Source organism: Argiope bruennichi, chromosome 6 (genome assembly GCF_947563725.1).
Source record: "Argiope bruennichi chromosome 6, qqArgBrue1.1, whole genome shotgun sequence".
Taxonomy (NCBI): domain Eukaryota; kingdom Metazoa; phylum Arthropoda; class Arachnida; order Araneae; family Araneidae; genus Argiope; species Argiope bruennichi.
The window spans coordinates 34,258,345-34,273,520 of NC_079156.1; the positions used below are offsets into that span (position 1 = coordinate 34,258,345).

At 30.7% G+C, this 15,176-nt stretch overlaps 1 protein-coding gene across 1 annotated transcript in view; it reads right to left on the bottom strand.

Annotated features, from left to right (window-relative positions):
- LOC129972672 (calcitonin gene-related peptide type 1 receptor-like) overlaps positions 1-15,176 on the bottom strand; it is a 74,429-nt gene that overhangs the window by 13,064 nt on the left and 46,189 nt on the right. The window contains exons 3-4 of the mRNA XM_056086893.1: positions 6,252-6,445; positions 2,428-2,550 (exon numbers count right to left, since the gene is read on the bottom strand). Coding sequence (XP_055942868.1) covers positions 2,428-2,550; positions 6,252-6,445 — 317 coding nt within the window. The remainder of the gene's footprint in view (positions 1-2,427; positions 2,551-6,251; positions 6,446-15,176) is intronic.

The following is a 15,176-nucleotide window of genomic DNA, read 5'->3' on the forward strand; positions in this document are numbered from 1 at the left end:
TATTGCAAATATTGTTTATATCATATAATATTGAACAAAATACATGTACAATAGGGGATGAGGAAGAGTTTGCAGACTTCCATCCAGTAGAACTAATGGTTCAGGAAACTTATTCAGACAACCGGTTTAAATGTTTGTCAAATTATTAAGCCTCGTTTGTTGCAGAAGTATAAAATAGAGATTTTAAACTTCAGCCAGCAAGTTATAATCTGGGGGAATGAATGGATACAAATAATTTTTACAGACGAAAAATGACAGAATTTGGATGGACCAGATGTATGACAGTACCAATGGTATGATTTGAGAGAAGATAAATAAACATTTTCTAAGCGCCAATTAGATGGAATCTCTATGATCAATTGAAAGTATTTTGCCTGTAATAGTGTGGGCCCAGTTTCGTTCATTGGTGTTAAAATGAATTCACGATTATACCAAAGTGTCCACGTAAATATTTTTTAACCAAATTCTGAATGTTTTTTGCTGGCTAAAACTGAACATTCGAGTAACAATACAAAAAAAAAAAAAAAAAAAAAAAAAAAAAATGGTCCAAAGTTGATAATGTTGAAACTTTGAAATAGCTAGCTAAGTCTCCAGATCTTAATCCAATAGGGAATATATGGGGTGACTTAACAAAAATTCATGCAAATTGGAGACATTTTACATCATCAATAGAGATAAAATCTAAATGAATAGTATAAATTCGAAGATGAATAGTATAAAATAAACACCGGACTTTGTCAAATTTGGTTCCATTCATGAAAACCAGAATATTGGAAGTAATTCGCAGGAATGCTTCTTACAAACTTTTAAAAGTTTGGATTTTTTTCCCCTTATATCTTAATTTCTATACTAAACAAAGTTTTTACTGATATCCACTTACTGGTCAACGTGTTCTGTAATATTCCCCGATAATAAAATATTTACAAATGAGATTTGCTACTTCTTTTACTTGTATTTAGGGTTAATAATTGCCATCCAAATGGCATTTTAATCCTCAATTTAAGATTTAGGCATTTTCCCAATTTTGCTTCCTGGCCTTAACGTCTTTACTCACACTGTACAGGACGAATGTTTGAGTAACGACAGTTTCGGCTAATGAAGTAGTGTTACCAGTACTTGATGCTTTTAGATGATCGCCTAAGAGTAAAGGAAAAACCGATTTGAGATTGACATTTCGATGACATGGACGTTATTCAGAAGAAATATTTACTATCAAAATTGACAAAATAAGTATGCTGATAGTTGAATAATTATATTTCAATTCGCCTTGGGAAAGTCTACAGGTGTGTTTCGATATTCACCACATGCATTCAAAATATAATTGAAAATGAATCGCGCTTCATTGAGTTTAGTGCAAATGCTTTAGATTTATTTCTGTATTGTTCTTCTAACTTGCCATATTGCAACTTCAAGAGTTAGGCATCTAAAATGCTTGGAAGAATATAGATGAAGACAACTCATCTCATATATAAAATTACGAAGAGTTAATAAGATATTATATATATATATATATATATATATATATATTTGCAGTTTCTAAAAATTTTTATTGCAATGAACATATTTCATTTTTGTTTTTATTCTTAATAGTGTGGGGATGGCTTGTTTGCAGATTCTTGTCGTGGAATCTTAAAGTTAACGTCATCAATGATCCGTTTTGCAGGTAAATTTAGTACAAATATCACTTTGGATCAAACGTTGATGCCTTTAAATTGTCATGAAAATAATCGGGTGGGTGTATGGAAAGTATTGGTGTGAAAAAAGTCAATACTTTGGATTATAGTAAATAGAACTTTTTATCTCTGTAAGAAAAAATCAGACAGTCGGCGAAAAACTGCCAAACCGTACACAAAAGTTATCATTAATAGGAGTCCTAAACACAGAAGACAAAAGTCGTTCATTCAAAACAGCAATTAGTGCTCACAACTTTCAGCTAGAGAGCTCGCTTCGTGATCAACACTCCAAAGAGACAATCGATTGAATTAATGAAACTCCTTGCGTTTACATAGGTTTTTCGATAATGCATGGAATTATAAAGAAGATCGATCTTCGTATCTAAAATAGAAAAAAAAATGCATTTTCGATAACCTTTATTTTAATCGCGAAGGGCGGAAGACATTGACCTGACACTCATTCAATTTCCCAAAATAGGATCGTTGTAAATCTCTGTCCAACCATGACACGGTAACATTAGGCAGAAAAAATGCATTACAGATTTGTTACCGTTTTCTTCATTGTCAATGATCTGTTCAAAGTAACAAATGTCCCATCCCAAACAACTCTCGCAAGTTTCAAAATTAGACGCAATCAAACTATCAGATAAATCAATACCTTATTAAAAATAATAATGACTATACTCAGACCCAGCATACACAAGCATCCAATGATAATTTTCATTCGAATTTCCAGACTTTGCAATGTACTTACGCGTGCACTGAGGTCTATCGCTATTGAAGTATATGTAGGCGGGACAAGGTGCTTGTTGGATAGTACCTGGTGCAGTGTCAGGCCAACAGTTCCATCCATCCCAGGTTCGAGGGCAAACAGCCTCTGTCAATAAACAAATAAAATTAAAAAAAAAAATAAACTCAGTTTTTATAAACGTTTGCCACATTCTAGTTAAAAAAAAATCTAAATTACAATAGCAATATAAAGTTACAGCATAAAGTAGTTGTTTAAGAATGGAAATTGAATATTTCCGAAGAGAAATCATGTTCGAATTAAATTTTCATTAAAATATCCTGGTCAGGTGATTTTTGTGCGCATGCTAATAAAGTGATTTTAGTCATGCAATGATTTAATGTCATTTATTTCATTAGAATATATATATTTTTTATTTTGAGAAATTTTAGTAATTGTAATTGTGTGTGTGTGTGTGTGTGAGAGAGAGATTGGTTTGTCGAAATTTTTTTTCTTTCTACTCTAATTGAAATTCAAAAACGCTTTTGCTTTTGAATTGTTCAAGCTTTTGTATTTTCCCATGCTTTTCAGGGCCAAACAACTGTACATTCTATTGATTTAAACTCTTCTGTTTATTGTTCTTATTGCTCTTGTTCCGAAACGATGAATCTCTACTCTGAGTTGATAAAATCTCTACCTATACTTGTTGATGTATTTCTGCTTTGAAAACATGTATGTCTGCGCACGCGTTTCTCAAATGGTCTTGCCTCGGACAAAAATTATTTGTCTTCAATCCAAAGTAAGAATTATGCTTTCTGTTAAAAATTAATTGATTTATGCTTTTTTTATCCCTTCACAACTGCATTTTCTTCAAGATGACATCACAGAAGCATCTTGTTACGTTATATTACATTATTATAAAAGACCGAAATCGGAGAATATCAAAATTCTCTTGCAAGTATCGATACATACCAAATAGACCAGTAAAAGGCTAATTTTTTTGTTATATTTATATATACGTAACTATACCTCTTAATCTAATTTAAATCTTAATTAATTTTCAAATTATTAATCCTAATTTAACTCATATTAACTTCATTCTAAAATGTTCTCTTATTTCCTGATCCAATTCTCATATTTTATTTAATTACTTTCAACACATGCTCTAGAAAAAGGATGAATTCGGCATTTTCTCACGCCCCCTAGTGAAGGGATAAAAATCCTTAAGATTTACAACATTCTTTTAGAACTATCTAAATTTCCCTTTCCTAAGTCTACAAGTGTTAAAGAAATCCCTATCAAAATTTCATAGTAAGACCACCGAAGGGAAAAATTTCGGTCTCTTTTGCTTTTCTGCACTTGTATCGCGATGTAAACGGATGTATTTTTATCATCGCTTCTTGTACATAAAATGCCTCCCATAATAAAATATATCGAAGTTTTAAAATTTCCAAAGTTTCTTCTTCTGGACCATGTAACTACTAAAATATATTTACACATATATATTTTTTGACATTTGGACTATCGTCGCTGTATATCAAAAAGTACAGATAAGCTTTGATGGGAGTCGGAAGCACCAGCTGAAAAGAGCAGATACAGATACGAATTAAGAAAATATATTGAAAAGTAATTACAACTTAATATATTTTCTTATCAAAACCTATCCGAACAACTCGAGTTTATTTCTATAGTAAAAAAAGAAGTTAGTGCGAAAGAGATGAAACGAGTTAGACATGTGGAATTTGATATGTGATCTTGAAACTAAAGTCGTAGTTCCGTATGTCGTTTCAATCTGTTAAAAATGGGGCGCCCAAAATGCATAACCAGTTATCTTTATTATACTGCGAAATAGAAAATGCTCATGTGCCATACACTGAAAAAAATTTTTAAAAACAAATTTAGTATTCACGGCTTTGCCTAATATCCAGAATTTTTATACAGAAAAAAAAGGGATATTAACTTTTTGTTTAGGGATTATTATAAAATTTCAGGGAAATCCTTCCCGCTGGCTTTCAATTAGTTTACGATTTTATTTATCACAAAGCATTCATCTTTCAAAGAAGAATGCAATTTTTTGACATTGCTACATTTGTCCATGCCCGCATTATACGATATCTGAAGTACTCACATCCTTCAAATGATATATGAAATACAAATGTGTCAAGAATGAAAAAAAAAAAAAAATATACGGGTATTTTGAGTCAAACATAAGTAGATAAGGTTATTTTTATTTATCGTTTGTAGAATCTCGATTTCTTTTCCTAAGCATAATTTTAAAAAGAGGATATTAATTCTTTATTTGTTAATAGTTAGGAGGAATTATAATACCGTATAGAATTATATATGACTCGTAGCTATTATTGAACTATTAAAAAAACGAAAAAAAAATTTAGTATCCAGTTTGAAATTGTTTGTATCTGAAAACAGGATATAATACAAATTTTTATCACTTGAGAATGTTTGATTACATAAATAATGATGTGTGATCAATTTTAATCACATATTATCAGTAAAACATTCAGAATTTTTACATCTCAATCTGTGAAGGTCTAGAACGTAGATGAGCAATGTGAGATGTTGGTCTTGGGAAGTTATTAGTATATTAGACAAAATAAAAAAAAATCAATAAATAAATAAAAATGATTAAATATTAAAAAACCAAGAAATAATTGTATTGTTGTGTGTTGTGACTTATGGCACTTTACAAAACTGTCAGCGATTTAAGCCGAGTGATCGCCTCTTGTTTTTATCAGTAGCGCCAACAAGGGTCAAGAGTACGATTTAGCTATTCACGCGTCACAACCCTTTTTACGGGGCGGACTCATTCATGCACTTCATTCACTCAACCACAGATCGTAATTTAGACCTGAACAAGAGAACGATCATCCAGTGGTATTACTCTCGACATGGAGGACTTAGTGACCACGACAGATTTATACGTGCGCCAGCCACCCCACACACGGAGAGTCTTCTGCCGGCGGAGTTCGAATTCACAACCTAAGGAATGCGAGTCCAACGCCCTACCAACCATGTTAGCCCTGCCTCCATGAAATAGTTAACTATTTAAATCAGCGAGAGTGGTCTCATCTAAGGTTCCTAGCAAATTTCTTTATACAGATATTATACGCCACTCCCCCTCGCTAAAAAATTTCTGACCTTGAGCAATGTCGTGAATGTACGAATGCAGATATTTTTATATTCTGAGTCCCGCATATGAATGCTTTGTATGCATTTTGGTGTATTTTTACTGAAATGAAAAATTTAACATAGCAATACACAACATTACATACCACATTTCATGTAGCTATGTTATTGCGTTTACTTGCATGCAATAGTATAGACTGAATTATCATGCTCATTAACAACTGGAAAAGATAGATGGCCACCTTCCCATGAATGGATTTCATTGAAAATTGAAGAGAAATTTACAAATTCAGTATAAAATTCATTTTAAAAATTTCATTTATCTTGCTCTAAAGGTATTTGAATTATCGTATATACAAACAGACATAATGCTAAAAATGAAATCCTGTGTTTTTCGGACTCAATGAGGTCTGAAACGTGGAGATTTGTCAAAATCTCTAGTTCGATTATTTACTATATTTTTTCTTCATATAAAACGAAGTAAAACGATAATAGTTAAGTTTAACACTCATTGATGAGTCTTACTTATTCTAAAATTTAATGCTTAAACGTTTTTCAATAGAGCCTGTGGTTTGAAATTTTATAGCAAACGATATGGCATACTCTGAAGTAGGTTTTGTGTAAAGTCCCTGCAAACTACAGTTGCAATTAGAATGATTTTTATTTCTCGGAGACAGACAAAAATACAAAAATGGGTGGTAACTTACCTGAATTTAATGGAGTTTCTCTCATGCTGTCACAGCACTCGACTGCAGCTTGGCAACAACTTATCCAAAGATCTATTTGTTTGGAAGTACGGAATGTTTTGAAAATGGGACTGCTCCTGTTTTTGTAAGAGGGTTCGTAAAGTTCGTTTGTTTCTGGATTTTGTAGCCACATACCTCGCTGCCGTAGCTTTGTGCTAAAATGAAAAATAAATAAATAAAACTTTTTCCTAGATATATTTCTTTTGAAATAGCCTTTTCTTAGCTGTGATTTGGATAAACTGCGTCTGGAAATTTTATGTGTTGGATCAAGACTGTAAATTAATCTCTACTAACAATAAAGAAAAAGGTATGTGTGTGTGTATGTTGGCAGTGAACAGGCCAAACCGTTTGGCAGAGCTACCAAACCTGGCATATATATAGACTGGAAAGCAGAAATATGCACTTATTTAAAATTTTAATTATATAATTCAATTTTAACAATGAATTCCATTAGTAAAATGCACTAAAAATGTTACATCATCTTAAAATTAAAAAAGCAAAAACATGCTTAAAATTTAATTGTCTAGCTCAAAGCGCCTTTGAGTTATCTTTGTCACAGACAGACAGACATTTTCCAATAATGTGTTTTTCTAACTCAGGGAAGTCTAAAATAAGAAGATTCATCAAAATATCGAGTTCGAATTTTTTACGTTTACAATACTTGTTTTACAAGAAAGTAGTTGTTGTTTCTTATGGCACTTGCCACGGACAAGCCCGCTGTTCAAAGACAGCCGATTTAAGCCTAAGGGCTGCCTCTTATTTTTATCGTAGAGCCAACTTGGGCCAAGAGTACGATTTGACTACTCACGCATCACTCATTCTCTTGCACAACCCCGTTTTACAGGAGGGCGCATTCACACATCTCACAGATAGAACAGGAAGAACAACCATGCCCAAGCCGGGACTCGAACCCGGGACGCCTAAAACCACGGGGAAGATGCGCTACCCCTATGCCAGGACGTCGGCACAAGAAAGTAGAAAAACAATTCGTCTGTGTAATAAAGGAAGCAATATATAAGCAAATAATCTTTATATAGCTAATTTCAAAAATAAAATAAAAGATTTCATGTCAAAATATGATTTCCCGAAGAATTCTTCGCAAATCTAAAGAGCATATAATGACTTCTCAGTTTGAGATATTAATAGAAGTTCATAATGAACTACCTCAGGTTATTATTATTATTATTATTTGGTGATGCAAAGAATTGCTTTAATATTTTCCAGTATTAAACTGACTATATACTCTGGATTAGCCAAGGTTATTCTGATTATTGATTTAATAAAAGTTACTTAGTAGAAATTCAGAATTAATTTTCCTCAGGTAATTTTATTTTCAATGCGTTTTGGTATGCTTTATATATCAAGGAAAATGCCAAAGTGCATAAAGCATCTGTCAGTTTTGACGATAAAACAATAAAAGTGCCAAAACATATCGACAAATTAAGTGTACTGGCAAATGTTTCCATCAAAAATGCATTAGTAATGTTCGTGATGCATTTGATTTTTCGATTCAGCATTTTTTATAGCATTTATTTTATGCTCGAGAGCAAGAGGCAGTTCTGTCACATGAAAAAAAAAAATAAAGTTCTCATTTTAGTCTAGCTAATGGTTTAGAAATATTTATTAGCTCCAGAAATACTATTAGGTTATTTTGAATTCTCAGAAAGGGGATTGCATGACGAAATATACCTTGTTTTTATTAAATCATATCGTTTTTCTTGAAATCAATATTCAATCGAAGTTCAACCTTTGAAACTAACTTATGTAAAAATAATAACCAAAAAGTGTGGTCTCCCAAAACTTTTCTCGCATGCTTTCTAATAAACTTATCAAGTCAGAGAATGCCTTACATGGTACACATGTACAATAGTTACGGAATAGTAACTCTTGACGTGAATTTAGCATCTTTACTGAATAAATCGTGTCATCCTTGGCGAGTTATTTGGCGATTAAGCCCTGGTATGCGATTAACAGTATCCGGAAAACAAATTTGTGTTTCAGTCGCGTATTTCTCAACCGATTGAAACAATAATTTGACACAAAACTGCACTTGTAATCACAAAATCCCATACCAAATTTCATATGTTTAAGTCATTGCGTTTTTGAATTATCGCGTTTATTTCTTTTTGAAAGTACAGACAGACACACAGTCAGCCCTTTATTGGATTTCGCACAAAATTTGACAGGTGTCTGCAATATAGATGCAAAATATTTGTAAGAATTTTATCTATCTAAATCTTGAGCTTAACATGGTAATTTATATTTTTACAGCCAGACAAGCGGACGCCCTCAGCACTGATTTTACCCAAAATTTTATAGAAATATGCAAATATGGTATAAAGACAGTATACTAAATTTCATCCGTGTAGCTCAAAGTGCTTATAAGTTATATTTGTGACTGAGACGGATATTTTCTAAAATTCTGATTTTCGAACTAAAGCTCTAAAACTCGGTTTATGTCTAAAGGTCTCGGGGTCTAAAACGTGGAGATTCGTCAAAATATCGAGTTCGAATTTTTTGATAATTATTCTACTTTCTCTATACTCCGTAGATTACAGAGAAAAAAGTCGTCAAAAATGAAATATTTTACTAATGTAATAATTAATTAATAATTTTAATTATGGTTTAGCGTTAATTTGTTGATATTTTTCTAGATATATTGAAAACACATTTATTATACAGAAACTTATTTTTATTTATTTTGTTTTATACAGTGACATATTTTGCTACTTTTTTCCCCCTGAATTCGATTCAATTTCTCAGCACTCATATGAATGTCTTACAGAAAATAAATTATAAAGCAAATGATTTATAACGCTGTTGTACGATTTGGTGTGCATAATACTAGATTCAGCAAAACGACTTTTTTTTTTTTGGCCTCACATGGATCCAGACAAAAAGACTTCTAACATCCTGTCTTACTGGGTAACAAGATATTTCTTATCGAGTTCTTTTTGGGATGTTTGTCACACCCTATGTTTTGGAACACTTAATCTATTGTGACACACCCTGTGGTCTTTCGTTGCTTTGAGGAGCAAATAAGTTGAGTTCAAAATTCATGAACTCAATAGTGACAGCTTAATTAATGTATCCGTTTACTGTAATTGACATCCATTTACTGCATTCGTTCTTAACATTAAAACATTCTATACAATGAGGGAATACTTCTTTTTGATTGGTAGCGTAAAACTGATTGTAAGCCTGACATTAAAACAATTTACAATTTCGAAAAGTTATTTAAATATTCAAAATATGCAAACTTTTTGTTTATCTACATATGATAATGTAAGTAAAAATCGCGCGACAAATATTTCTTAATGTTTTAAAATCATTAGGATACGCGTAGATTGTCAGTTTAAAAAAAATCAGAAGTATTTTGAATCTTCTAAATAATGATGCTAATCTGAAAATCTGAGCATTCGTGGTGTATTTAACCTTTGTGTTCTACAGTTTTTATGCTATTCTTTTTTTTTAATTAAAGCCAGTCATTTTTTTACCACAGAACTAAGCCGTATGAAAAGGGATTATTGTGGCTAACTGTTATGCTCATTAATTATCCAAATTTTTGCATAAGAAAACATTGGCTAACAAAAGTTCAAAGAATCTTCAAACTTTGGTAAAAGGATACAAATCTTTTCTATCATTTATTTCTTTTAACATTTTTAAATTTACAGGGTATTGTAATATCGTGTTAAAATTACTATTCATAATGAATCTTCGTCTAATTTCTTTGAGCTCGGACATACAAGTGTTGTCTTGCATATACACATGTGTTGCTTTGCATCCTTCCAAATCTGTAGAAGTATTCAGAAATTCTGAGGGGGTGGACTAAAACTTTTATTATGGAGTATGCAAAAAAAAAAAAAAAATCTAGAAGACTGTTTTTTAAATAATATAGACAAATTTCAAATAATTTCAAAATAATACCAGTATAATAACATATATGGATATATATTCATCCTATATTATTGGCATAAATAAAAATTGTTTTAAAAAAAGTTTTGATATGGATAGTATACGCATATATATATATATAAAATATCCTAATCTGGGCAAGACATCCCAATTCTAAATCGATATAAATAGGCATTACAGTTCGAAAAAAATCTCTTACCACGTTAAAGGCCAAGCCTATTTTCCGTCTAATCCGAGATATCCGATTTCTTTGATATGTTGACAACCCGATATCGATATAAAATCTTGATAAGATTACATGCATTTCGGTGCCTTATTTTGTGGTCTCCAGATTAAAATTTATTAAGAGAATATAATTTTTTTAATGAGTACCGTCGGTCAATAAGGACTAACGCAGTCTGAACGTAAATTATATTGTCAGTCAACAGTGACAGATTGGCGTGAACGAAAAGTAAAAGGTTAGTCACCAGTGATAGATGCGGGCAGAACGGAAAGTTTAGTGCCGATCACTGGTGACTGAATGGTGCTTAACATGTTATGACGTAAATAACAAGTTTATTCAATAAATGTAGTTTTGAAGAATTAAAAAGTCTAAATATTTGCACATTACTTTACCCTGACTAGTGATATTAGATAAAATATTGACTTACTGATATTCTAAACAAAAGGATTCTACACTTCTAGGACTAAAACTGATTAAATGGTGGAGCTTTGAATATTAATATTTTATGTAATTTGAGGCCATTTGAAGGATTGCATCGAGGAAGATCAACTAATCAACAAGACTCTTTTGCTTGAGAACTTTGTTGAGATTGGCTTAAATTAATGAAATTCAAAGCTTCATAACTCGGCCAGTTTTAATCCTAGAAAAAAGGGTCTTTGTTTAAAATCAGTGACGAATATAAACATTCTGTGTCCTTTGTTAGTGCACATTATATTCTTCTTTTTAATAAATATTCAATTTAGTTCCACATTTGAGCATTCCTTATTTGATTAATACGCTGATGATTTATTTTATGCTAATTTTTTATTTTACGTTTAATTTCAGCAATTATGTGATGGCGCAGTTTAGCCAAGATTGGCTCTTGTGCCATTAAAACATAAACCAAACCAATCAGCAATTATGTGAAAATGTATGTCTTTACTTATTTATTAATTTAATATGATTTACGAATGTGTTGTATTCATGTTTGCATACTAATACATAAAGCAAACATTTATAAATTATGTATATAAATACGGTAATAACTGAATTTAAAAAAACCTGATTAAATATGCTTGATAGTTTTAAAATTATCGCATTATTGTATAATTTATATATTGTGTAATGAGACAAATAACATTTTTTTAAAAATATTTGTCCTTTCTCATTCCTGTGAACCCAAGTAGCTGCCTAATCTGTCTAGTTAAAAATATACCATTGTTTAAAATGTTCAGGAATATTTTATAAAAATTTATTTATTTGAAATAAGCACACTACAGATTGACTCCATTTATTGAGTGCATTAATCAAAAACATACAAGGAATACTAACCACAAAGCAAATTAAAACACACATAAAGAAGGAAAGCAAAATATAAAGAATTACAAAGTTCTAACCCCCATATAAATAAAAATGCAAAAAAAAAAAAAAAAAAAAAAAAACTAACAAGGGTTAAAAAAAGAGTAAAAAATAAAATAAATGTGATTAGTAGGAACTGTTAAAAATTTCGATTTTATATTTCTTTATCAATACATTTATTGACACAAACAACATAAAATAAAAATTTTTACATCGTTTAAAATTAATTTTCCATCAGGAAAAATACCATCGGCAATGTCTAATTATTTAGAAATTAAATATTGGATCATTATAAGAGTGTAAAAATGATGTTATAACCTGGTTACAAAAATTAAAACACCACCAAGATTATAAAAAGATGTTACACCCTGTATAGCATTTTTCATATTCGAAAAAAAAATAATGTTATAACCTGTATAACAGAGGTCGGCAGACTTTTCCAGAGTACGAACTATTTTAATTTTTTCAAGGTGCTGCGGTTCACCCAGTGGCATTGGTGTAGTTAGTTAAAAATTGGTCTACGATATTTATTACAACTTAATAATACATACGGAATATGTAATTACCTACATAACTACAAACATAATAATAATAATAGCAAGATACAACTATAATTATAATAGTCACTAATATAATATCAAATCATATATTTATTAACAATCAATTCAAAATACATTAAAATATAAGTAATTTTCATCTAAAGTTAGTTCTAGTATTTATAGTTAGTAGAAGACTTTGTCTGCATACTGTCCGCCAATTTTGGATATCTAAGAATATAATTATTAACTGCTAATCTTGTACTGGATTCTAAGTTATAGTCTCCGAGATGGGAGTGATATGTTGTCTTAATTATATTCATCGTTGAAAATGGATATTCACGTAGGTAGGTAGAACCAAAGAACGATGTTAAATCATGTACAGCTTTTTTTTAAATTAGGATATTTTACTTCATTTATTAGATTCCAAAAATTACTCTTAGGTTATGAACTACGTGCTTTTAAAATTGTCATTTTAAAGGAGAAAAACTTAGTTTTCCTTAAGAGATAAAAAGAATATATACAATTTATATTTTCAGTTATTTCTTCCATATAAACATTGCCAAATGGGTAATAAATGAATGTAAAAATTAGTTTCTTTTATTCTGCTGGTCTTAGATAATTAGTAACAGCGGTCATCTCAAAATGTCTTGGTGGTCCACCGGTCGATCGCGATCGACTTAATGCCCACCCCTGCTGTATAATATAATTTTTCATATAAGAAATGAAATGAGGTTTTGGTACTGTAAAAAAAAAGAAAGAATAAAGCCGGATGCACACTTCCACGAATATCAACACAATAAGTAAGAAATATAGCGAACATATAAACAGGAAACAGCCTGCTCTTAAATCTAATCTGAAAATAGACATCACTATATTTCTCTGTTGATCGGAAGTTTATATAGCGAGTTCAAACTGCAAGCATCTTTTTTTTTTTTTTCATGTCAGGGATCAAAAACCGAGATATTTTACTAGCATTTTATTGAAAATGCCGATGCCTTAGCGGCGAGATTGTAGATATAAGATTTTAAGCCTTTTTCTTCCAAAATACGCTAGATCATTTACAAATATGCAATCAGAGCAATATCAGAAGTTAGCAGTTTCTGTCGAAACTCTTTTTTTTTCATGCAGTATAAAATTATCTCAACCACTTTTAAATCAACATTAATACTTCTTTTCATTTTTACAGTATCTCAACCATCATACTAATGCGTTAGTCATCATAGACTCATAATATCTCATTCGCCATGTATAATATCATCAGTATCCTATAACATTTAATTAGACGTCACTTTAAATATTGGTGAAATAATGATTGTAACAGTAAAGAAAGCTTCCTATATTCCAAATTTTTCACTAACATTCTGTATATTTTACTTGTTTCAATTTCACATCTGTATCTACACTAACGTGTTAGTGATCATAAAGTCAGCGTATCAAATTCGTCATGTATAATATCATAAGTATCCCATAACATTAACATAAAGCTAACTTTAAACCTTGGGGAAATTCTGATTGTAACAGTAAAAAAGGCATTTTATCTTCGAATATTCACTAACATTCTTTATATTTCGCCTGATTCAATTTCACATCTGTATCTAAACTAATGTGTTAGTGATCATAAAGTCAGCATATCAAATTCGAAATGTATATTATCATCAGTATTCCATAATATTTACATAAAGCTACCTTTAAACCTGGGTAAATTATGATTGTAACAGTAGAAAAGGCATTTTATCTTCCAGTATTCACTAACATTATATTTCACCTGATTCAATTTCACATCTGTATCTAAACTAATGTGTTAGTGATCATAAAGTCAGCATATCAAATTCGTCATGTATAATATCATCAGTACCCCATAACATTTACATAAAGCTACCTTTAAACCTTGGATAAATTTTGATTGTAAAAGTAGAAAAGGCATTTTATCTTCCAATATTCACTAACATTCTTTATATTTCACCTGATTGAACTTCACATCTGTATCTACACTAATGTGTTAGTTATAATAGATTCATTATATTTTTTTTTGCCATGCTTAGTCTCATCAATATTCCAGAACACTAAGCCAGTCGATCTTGATGAAATAATGAATGTAACAATAGGGAAGGTTTTCCATTCTTCGAATTTTTACTATTTATATCTATCATCTCTTTCAATTTCATATCAGTATCTTAACCATCGTACTAATGTTCTAGTCATCGTGAAATCACCTTATCTTATTCACCTAGCATAGTTTCATTAATATCACATAACATTTAGTTAAAGGCCATTCTAAATCTCAGTGAAATAATGAACGAAACAGTAGAGAAGATTTTCCCAAACTCCAAAAGTTGAGGAACACCTTATGATGTCTTTTATTCCATGGTTAGAAATTTAAGCTTAAGATTACCGAAGGAGGAAATTTCAAAATAACCTTTCAAAATGGAGATTTTGGAGCAATGACAGGAAAATAATATCTTTTCTTTGAAAACATTGGAATATAAGATACCTATTCATTTTCAGCAGCAGCTGGAATTGCATATTTTTTTTATTTTCGCCCATTATTACTAATGAACAAAATAAAAATAGCTAGAACTTCTGATATACCATTTTTATTCAATGACTGATTTCAAAATTTATCACTATGACATTTTAAAGTATTTTCAAAATTTCAGAGTGATGTCCCTATTGAGCGCAATGAAAAAAAAAGTGTTATTTTAATTTGAATAAGTATAACTTAAAGCTGATCATGGGTAGTGTGGCGACACTTAAGAATCTCATGAAAAATATGTCATCTAAGGAAAACAAAATTTTTTTATCTTGTATCAACATCCGGATAGTGGCTTTATAAGCATACTGAACTGTAAATGCATTATGAGTGTCAGAAGT